Source organism: Castanea sativa, chromosome 5, assembly GCF_040712315.1.
Source record: "Castanea sativa cultivar Marrone di Chiusa Pesio chromosome 5, ASM4071231v1".
NCBI classification, from domain to species: Eukaryota; Viridiplantae; Streptophyta; class Magnoliopsida; order Fagales; family Fagaceae; genus Castanea; species Castanea sativa.
The window spans coordinates 71405053-71415004 of record NC_134017.1 but is presented as its reverse complement, the minus strand read 5'-3'; the positions used below and the strand labels follow the sequence as shown (position 1 = coordinate 71415004).

Here is a 9952-nt window from a genome sequence, read left to right as displayed (position 1 = left end):
GTAATTTTTATCTTTCTATTTTTACAAATATGTAATATTTTTTTTTTTGGTGTTTTTGATTAATTTTATTCTTATTTGAAGTTTTCTATATTCTTCTAAATATTGTTATTATGCACTATATTTTTCTATTTTCTTTTGGTATAATTAATTAATTACAACTAAAATTTTTAAGTTTCAAATTTTTTATTCTTTGAAGTGGATCAAAGTAGACCAAATGAACTGACGTGGATTGAATGGACCCAAAAGACCAAAATGGAACGAATAGATTTATTTGGATGGAAATAGACCAAATAGACTAAAATTAACATAAATGGTACACTGACGTAGTTCAGTTAAAGCATATCAACACTATATTTTTTGCACCTTTTAAAATTTATGACAAAGAATTGAAGAATTTGGCCATAATTTAGGCAGGACTTATTGCGTATGAATTTTCAAATTAGTTACAGCATTTGAAGAGTGCGCACTTGATAGATTTACAAGTTCACTAGCAGAAAATTCTTTACTTCTTTAATCTAAAATGATGCACGAGTTTATTTGCTACTTCATACTAGTGTATAATTATTACTGTTTTAAAATATGAATAATGTTAAAAATGTAAATTATTTTACAAATTGTTGATATGATAAATGATTATTGGTAAATAAAAAAGTGATATTAATAGTAGACGTAGATGAAAACTAATAAAAAGTTAGCTACATTAACATTTTGTAAAAATATTGTAGAATATTTTATGACTGTAGCATTACTCTTTAGAATATTTGGAGTGCGTAACTCTTGAACACAAGTGAATATACTCATCATAATGTGTTGCTGCATAATCACGTAGTAGCAGCTCAGACCGCCAAATGAAAGGTTGGTAGTATAGGCCTCAAAAGTATTCAACGTGGTAACTTCCATAAATAATCTTTTCTCAAAACTGATATAAAGAACTCTAGTTACTTTGATCAAACCTTAGCGAGGATGTAATGCAGTAATTGAAGCATCATTTGTCGAGGCTAGCAGAATAGATTGATCTGACTGCGAGTCTGGTTCAACGTTGCTGTGTATAAAAAATGCAGGTCGTGAAGGTACTGATAAAGTGATAGAGTTGCTATTAAGCATTAGAACGATTGAAGCCATGGTTGGTCTATCAGCTGCATTTTCTTGAACACATAATAATCCAATGTGAATGCACCGGATTATTTCGGTTGTTGAACCAACCCCTAATGTGGGGTCTATAATGTTTGAAGCTGCCATGTTCCTCCAATTTGTCCATGCCTGCAAAATGATTTAAATGGCGCACACAAAAATTCAGCATATAACTTCTTTTGTTTTGTCAGTATCACCGTACAATTAGAGCCCAGTCTAAGGTAAAAGGAAAATCTATACATTGATATTATACTTACATAAGTAAGAAGATCCTCCCCATTTTCTTCATTACGGAAGTGACCATTTTTTTGTCCGCATATCATTTCAAGAACTAACACGCCAAAACTAAAGACATCAGACTTTACTGAGAAGTGTCCATGATACGCATACTCTGGAGCCATATATCCACTACATAAGAAAATTCATAACATAACTTTATATTACTCACAGCATATGGAAGTTAGTAACATTAGTCTAATTTAAATGACAACAGGGCTCTTAAGTCTTAACACTCATTTTCAAATTCTATTAATTTTCTCTAATTTATTGGAGATGGTTCAATATTTGTTGGGACTTGTTTTTACAACGCAACATAATTCTTGTAATTGACGATAAAAACATGTAAAATTAAAGTAATTATAAATTTTACTTGCTAGGATACTTACTACGTTCCGACGATTCTATTTGTATTAATATGGGTTTGATCTAGTATAACCAATCTTGCCATGCCGAAATCTGCAATTTTTGGATTCATCTCATCATCTAGCAGAATATTACTAGTTTTGAGATCACGATGAATGATGCGAAGTCGAGAATCTTCATGAAGGTAAAGAAGACCTCGAGCAATGCCTTCTATGATTTTGTAACGCCTTTGCCAATCCAAATATGCACGTTTTGCGGGATCTAGATTATTCATTTAAACTATGAGTCTATTGAAAAATGACACATCCAAGTGCATCTGAGAATACATGCAACCTATAAAATATTATGAATAAATCCAGAATTTACGGTAGAATTGCAACCATACCAAATATAACTTGATCAAGGCTTCCATTTGGCACAAACTCATAAATCAGAAGCCTTTCACATCCTTCCAAGCAGAAACCTCGTAGCTTAACTAAATTTCGATGTTGAAGCTTAGCAACTAACAATATCTCATTCTTAAATTCTAAATCACCTTGTCCAGAACCCGGAGATAGCCTTTTGACAGCTATTTCTTGTCCACTGGAGAGCCTTCCCTATAGACACATTAAAATATTCAATATGCAACCCTTGATGATAATAAAAAATTGTGAATTTAACTTATGGCAAACAATTGATATACTTGACCATATGGAATTGTCAAATTACCTTATAAACAACACCAAATCCGCCTTGCCCAAGTTTATTTGCATCAGAAAAGTTATCTGTAGCAATTCTAATTGTTGGAAAATCGAAATGCAAGGATTCAGTACTGCTAATTTCATCCACTGCTTCACATGTGGAACCAGTAAATACATCAGGATTAGATAAGCAGTTCTTTTTTTTATGTTTAAAAATGATTGATGCAATATAAATTATGTGCATACGTCATTAATAGATTCGCAAACACTAATTACTGAAGTAATCGTAGGGAACTACTAATGCACACATAATGTTTTCCAGAGGAACACTAGCTCTTTCAATAGCTTATCTTTTTAGAGAAATTGATTTAATGTTAAAACGATGGTAGCTTAATTCTGTTTTGTAGGTACCCCTATTTTTTTTTTTCTATTATAATAAGACAAACAAGTATCATGAACACACCACCTCATATTTTATCTCTCTCACAAAAGCAAAAGGTGTCATCTTTATTAAATCACCACCGGATATAAAGATCAAGCCTATCTCTAAATCATGTCACCAAGCTACAAAATAGGAGGAGATATAGATAGCAATCAGGATTGAATGTTATTATTATCTGGTGACCCAATAATCTGAACTAGAAATCATGGAAAATATCCCACATTATTTCATGTTCCGTTTTACCTATAAATCTATTGGAAAAATTTATGACTTGAAAGTCAATTGTCACTAGTATTGCCTATAAATAAAGCGTCATATATGTATATATAAACACACACACTTATTGTCTTAATTTATTCTTATATTTTAAAGAAATTATATATTTAAAAATAGGAACAACAAACCAATTTTCAACTTACTTTTAGCTTTCTTTCTTTGCTTCCTCACCCTTATAGAGATGCAGATGCAGATGATTATTACAACGAGAATGACCACCACCACAACTATGGCGATGATAGTTTTAGATGAGTTACTCCCCTTTCCTGTAAAAATCAGATATATTTACTCAATAAAACATTCCAAGCTTGAATTTGAAATTAAAATTATTAGAGAAAAAAAAGTTAAAAATTGAAAACAAAAGTTGAAAGGATGAATAATTAATTAGAAATCAACAATATACATTCATTTTATCACCATGTTGAGTTATCAACTTATGATGAAACACAATTAAAGTAGCTCGAACAATATTACTTTCACATGAATTTATTACTGACACTTAACTTATTAGGCATCAACTAGTTGAAGTGTGAAATAAAGGATATGCTTGATTAAAAATATAAGAAACATTGGTGACCTAGAAATATGATAAATATTGTGAGGTGTGAAAAGATATCCCACTTGGACAAGTTGCCATGCTGCACAACTCATCACCATTCCCCACATAACAACCCACTAAGACAAGTGGGGTGGGCTTTTTATTTTTGTATTATACTATTCTTCAGGTCATGGAAGTTGATCATTTTGTCTGCATATGAGCAAGCAGTCCTATCACAATTAACCACAAGATTTTATATCCATATTAAGGACACTGCAGTGTAAGAGAGTCATAAACAAAACCTATCCACCAAATTTATATAGTCACACCAATGATATGTCGTTATTTCTGATATATATATATATATATATATATATATTTGGTTTGAACTTTCAGTCCAGAATAATGATCATGAATCTCAATTTGAGATAACGAACTGGTTAAAAATTAGCAACCCATAGAACCCTCAAGCAGAAGCATGTATTCACAACGAAAAATGCTAAAGCTACCGTAGAAATTAACGCCATTAATTATACTTTGATGGCTATTAAATTTAAAGGTAAACACGTGCTCGTAGATAGCAAAAGGCTTAAAGTATTCCTTTGGTGCAGAGTTTGAGAAAGTGGGAGATGAAAAATGTTGTGATGATAGAAAAGTAGGATTATAAATAAAATAATTCTAGAAACGCAACTAATCATATGTCTAATTTCCCTACTTATTTATGATTTGTGCTCTTGTATGTTTGGTTGGGAGATTAAAAAATTCAGACGGTGGAAAATAAATATAAATTTGCCTTGTCTGGTGGAGAAGAAAATGAGAGCAATAAACAATTAAAGTTGGTATAAATTTACATTAGAACAATAAAGAAGAAGATTTGGATAGGACCAAAATGATAGTTGGTGGGTAGAAAATAAAAATAAAAATGCGATGTAAAAGGACAATTAGTGGTTGTTTGGTACCCATTACAAACTCACATTTTTACATTTTAAACAACATTACACATACTTTTTCACCCACACGTATTTAAATAGTTAAATTATTTTGACTTAACTATTCAGTTTTAGTCAAATTTTCTCCCCCAATTTGGTGGGCTCCGGTGAAAAACACTTTACCTCCATCATTTTCCCTCTTGTTTTGAGAAAATTATTAAGTACTCCTGAAATACCATAAACGTGTATTCCCTCCTATCACATGAATGGTGGGTCTCACCATGAATTTAATTAGTAGAATCTACCATTCATATGAGAGGAGGAAGTACATAATTATGATATTCCGAAAATACACAATAATTTCAAGAATACACAATAATTTCCCTTTATTTTGAGTGTTTTTCCTCGTTTATCGAATAATAGAAAGCATTATTTTTTCACCAACTTTTCCACCCAAAATTTCTATCCTCTTTATTTTCACCACAATCAGACAGAGCATAAAGTGGAGAAAATCATGAATCAAAAACTGGAGTTATATGATAAATTATGATTTATCGATCTCACACTCCCAGTACTTGTCTATGCAAGTCGTCCTATATTCTAATAAATCTACACTGTCGCTTGTATAGTAGCTAATTTCCTTCGCTATAAACTAAAGCATGTGTTTTCGTACAGGCAGAACAACTTTCAAACTTTGATTAAATTACTTGAACATACAAAATTATATATACCCCACTTTTTATGAGTAAAAAAATACAGGATTTTTCTTATCTCCCCACTAATAAAAAAAAAAAAAAGCGTTTTTTTTATTCTAGCTACTTAATTTCTAAGTATTTTTTCTTATGAAAACTTTCTAAGAATTTCTCTTATCTATATTGTTTAAATTATCTTCAATTGTAACATCTATAAAATTTAATTTAAAATCAATAGTACAAAATGAGAGGTGGCAAAAAAGATGAGCGAATAAACACTTTTCATGTGCAAATTTATCGAGTACCAATTATTACAAATAAAAATTTGTGAAGCTACATCAACTTAATGGGTCCTTGCTAATGCCTCCTATAATATTGGATTAGCTTATTCCATGAATTAAGTGTTTATTTAGTGAAAGAAATTACATAAGTGGAAAAAAAAAAGAAAAAAAAACAACTATTCAATGCTGATATTTTTTTAAAGTCATGTAACATATAGATATATATATATTTTTTAAAAATTTAAGAAATAATTGTTTACATAATTAACGTTTCACACACTTTTAATAATTTTATTTTTAAAAGTATGTGGTCCTAGATTTTTTTTTCTATTAATTATCTAATGTATAAGATATTATACTTATATAAAAGAACAATTGAGAAGATGTCCTTTTGAGAAACGTACCTTTTGAAGGCGGAGGAGAAAGAGGAGGTGGAGGAGATAATGACGGTGGAGATTGAACAAGAGTGCTGTCATAGAATTGGTTGGTCTCTATTCTTAAATTACAGCTTGGTGCAAGAATTCTGAGTCCACTGTTTCCACTACAGCAACCTTGAATATAGTTTTGAGCAACAACTAAGCAATTACTACAATCTATTTCTGACAAATCAGGACTACACTGCATAAGCCCATAGATCGTATAGTTGTCACTTTTATAGTACGCAGTTCCAACTGCAATCTTGCGAAAAATACCTCCAGCTGAAGCTCTAACTCTCAGGTCATAAAATAAGGGTTCTAACACCGCGTTGAACTCAGTCAAGTTCGAGACATCACCACTTGTAAGAGCTCGAGTAGGTTTAGTTTCCATAACACCAAATATCGAGTTGTTTGAGTATCGAGCTGTACAATTCATGTACCACATGACACCCTCTTTCTGTGTTGGACACAACTGTAAGAGCTCGTGAGCTGACATGTTGACACAACTACGGCAATTAGTTGGTGAAAGATCAGCTCTACAAAGCCCAGTGGCGTAAACTTTGTTGGTACCCTCTCCGGCAGTGAAATTGTAGAACCCATAATCGATTTGGGTGTTGGAAGAAAGAGTGGAGATGAGAGTATTAAGGTTTGCTCTAAAGGTACTGTTACTAGTAACGTTACCAGTGGTTGAACACTCGTGAAGCACGTAGGGATCTCTCTGCGCATTAATGGTGGGATTAACAAGGATAATGAGAATGGCATAGAAGAAGAAAAGTGATAATCTTGAAGTGCTCATTATTATTGTCTCTCTGTATTTTTGCATTAATGGGAAGATTTAATATAGAATGCTAGGTTCGGAACCGTCCTGACAAGGAGTAAAGTGAAGCAATAATAATGGAGTACATTTTATTTTAAAGTAATGATGAATATCTAGGATTGATTTAACAGTATGAACTTCTAGCAGCAAGTGGTACAACTTGCTAGATGGTTATCCGGTGAAAGCCCATGGTATTCAAATATTGCCAAATTTCATTAAATGTTTTAATAAGAGGGGCAAGTTGATAAATTTTTAATGAATATTCTTTTCCTTTTTTTGCTTTACTTTTATATTTTTATTATAAATCTAAGCAAGTGGATTTATATTAAGGTGGTGCCGTAGGAATTTGATTGGCTAAATTAATCATTTGACTATTGTTTTCTCATTCTTCTGTTCAAATTAGTGATCCGTCAAAGAATTTCAAAGAGGACTAGCTCGTTAGGGTCAATTCATTGTGGACGTAAAATTAATTGACTTAGAAGATTTTTCATTAACTCTACATATAAAAAGTGTCAATGCCAAACAAACAGTAAATTTGGTTTATCCAATGCATTTACTTGCTTTTTTTTTTTTTTTTTTTGGTGGTAAAATGGCCTATTAAACACGCTTTTTATATTTTATTCTTTTATAAACGTATGAGCTACTCTAAAAAAATAAAATATTAGCACAATAAATTGTTACAATATTTTCACAATTGTTAAGGTGTTAATTTCTTATAAACCAAAATAAAATAATAAAATATTATATTGGAACTAACCACAACTAAAAATAAAGGTATTGAGAAAAAAAAAAAAAGTGCGACATCCATAACATTTTTTACAAGACTTTTATAAAAAATCATAGGAGGTAAATTGTTATTGATTCTAATTTAAACTTACCAATGAAATTACTTTTTTGTCCATCAATAACAACCCGTAATAACATACTACTTATGATTTGTTATGAAAATATTGTAAACATGAAATTTCTCTTGTGAAAACGTTAGGACAATTTGTTGTCATCATAATATATTTGCAATTGCTAAAGTATCAATTCTTTATGAATTAAAATAAAATATAACAAAATTATCGTATTACAAAAATGTTGTATCATTATGTTGTGTTTCTAGAATTTTTTTTTTTATTTTTGGTTTAGCCAACTTTGTTTAGCCAAAATTCACTATTTCAGGTACAATTTTCTTAAATTGACATTTTGTTTTTTCTTCTTTAGGACAAAGTTTAGCTACAAAATTAGTTGTAACTACAAAATTGGTTGTAGCCTTAACCTACAACCTTACTCAATATTTTTTTATTGGAGATTAATTTTGACAAATCCACCATTGGATTACATCTTATTCTTATATCCTCCATACTTGCAAAATTTTAAGAAAATTAAAGATCAATAGCTATGTCATCAATAAATTGTTTAAATTGCAAGTTTTTGTAGTTTAGAATTATGCATAAAATATATGCTTATAGATCATATGGTAAATAATATCCGATTGGCACAAAATTTGACATATGTATTAAAAGCGCAAAGAACATGCAATTCAACGGTTAGATTTTCAAAATATATAGTAATATTTACTTTATTGAATAATGTTGTAACCTAAGGCTACAACTCACCTCCAATAAAAACATATTTAGTAAAGTTGTAGCTAAAAGCTACAACTAATTTTGTAACTAAATTTTGTCATTTTTTTTTATTGTATTTTTATCTTTTCGCACAATTTTAAGAAAAAACACATAGTTTTACACCAAAAAAATAATAATAAAAAAACTAGGATAAAAATGCATTTCATCCTTTATATTTTGGATAGTTCACAGTTCCTCCTTAAACTTTAAAATTAAGCTATTCTCCCCTTAGTATTTTGGAAAAGAGCAAATATGTCATATTATTATTTTCTCAATTAAACCCTAATGAAAGCTTATGATTCTTAAAATATCACATTGTGTAATGTCTAAAATGCTCCCACTAAATTTTAACATTCCAAAAATTTTTCTCACGTATTTTGAGTTTTAGATTGTAATAATGATTAGAAACTTATAATTTATTTAATAGAAAATTCAAGACACATGTCTTTTGTTATCTTTTTTTTTTCTTGCCTAAAATGGGTGTTCATTAAAAACTAAGCTAACTAAACATTGTACCTAGACTCATATAGAATGATAAAGAAGAAAGTATGAATGAAAAAAATTTCATTGTGTATGGTTGAAGGAATTTGATGAAAGGGTTTTGTGGGGGGGTCCGAGGACCAAGGAATCCCGGCCGAGGATTAATTTACCCAATCCGGGACAAGATGGGTAAGCAAACCCCAAGGACTCCACCTACTTGAGGAGAGCAAGAGAATTAGGACAACTGATATCCCTCAGAAGCCCAAGGATAGGAGAAGAGATGCAACTGGAACAAGGTTGGCAGGAGGAAGTTTCTAGAGGGAGACACCTCCCACCTTCGCATTCAATGCCCAACACCAACCTCATCATCTGCATTAATGTGAAAATGACCCCTGAGCAGTTACTTCACAACTAGCAACTCTTTCTACCACCTCTAGAAGGGTCTTGATGGAACAAGTATCCTAAAACATGCCCTAGGACATACAGGTAGAGGATTAGGATGCAAGGAAATAGACTATAAAAAGAAGGGAACCTCCTAGAAAAAGAGGAGGAACAATTTCTAAGTACCAAGAGAACGATGAAGAGAATTATGAATTGCCTTGTGTAGAACCAGAACTAAATTTATATATAAGAGATTAATCCTCGGATTTGCCCGAGGAGGATATAATCCTAAATTATTGTTCCAATTGCACTTGTCCGTTACTTTGGATTTTTTGGCCTTAGACTTGGACTTACCCTAGTATTGCATTTGAGTTAGTTACTCACTCTCTTAAAAATTCTATTGTCTAAGTTTGATTTAAGGGACAAGATACCACTAACTTAAGTGGGCTTGGGCCTATATTTTTTGAGTCCCTACAAGTTTAATTGTAGCATATAACATCTTTCATTATGAAAATTTAAATATTGTGACAATGTTTTAGCAAAACTTTCATTATGTTTTAGCAAAACTCACCACATCATAAACTATTTAAATAAACAACTAAATAAAAAAAATTTAACGCCAAAAACATATACA

At 31.0% G+C, this 9952-nt stretch overlaps 1 protein-coding gene across 3 annotated transcripts; it reads right to left on the bottom strand.

Annotated features, from left to right (window-relative positions):
- Positions 1-681: 681 nt before the first annotated feature.
- LOC142637360 (cysteine-rich receptor-like protein kinase 29) lies at positions 682-6940 on the bottom strand. Of its 3 annotated transcripts, XM_075811643.1 has the most exons (8): positions 6016-6919; positions 3315-3437; positions 2482-2603; positions 2159-2369; positions 1981-2034; positions 1797-1866; positions 1389-1539; positions 682-1260 (listed from the first exon to the last, which is right to left on the bottom strand). In XM_075811643.1, exons 1-8 carry the CDS (start codon positions 6848-6850, stop codon positions 955-957), a joined length of 1872 nt encoding a protein of 623 aa, XP_075667758.1. In that variant the 5' UTR covers positions 6851-6919; the 3' UTR covers positions 682-954. The 3 variants fall into 3 exon arrangements, with proteins under 3 accessions (XP_075667758.1, XP_075667757.1, XP_075667756.1); XM_075811642.1 differs by having other exon boundaries at positions 1797-2034; positions 2482-2600; positions 6016-6940; XM_075811641.1 differs by having other exon boundaries at positions 1797-2034; positions 6016-6916.
- Positions 6941-9952: the final 3012 nt, after the last annotated feature.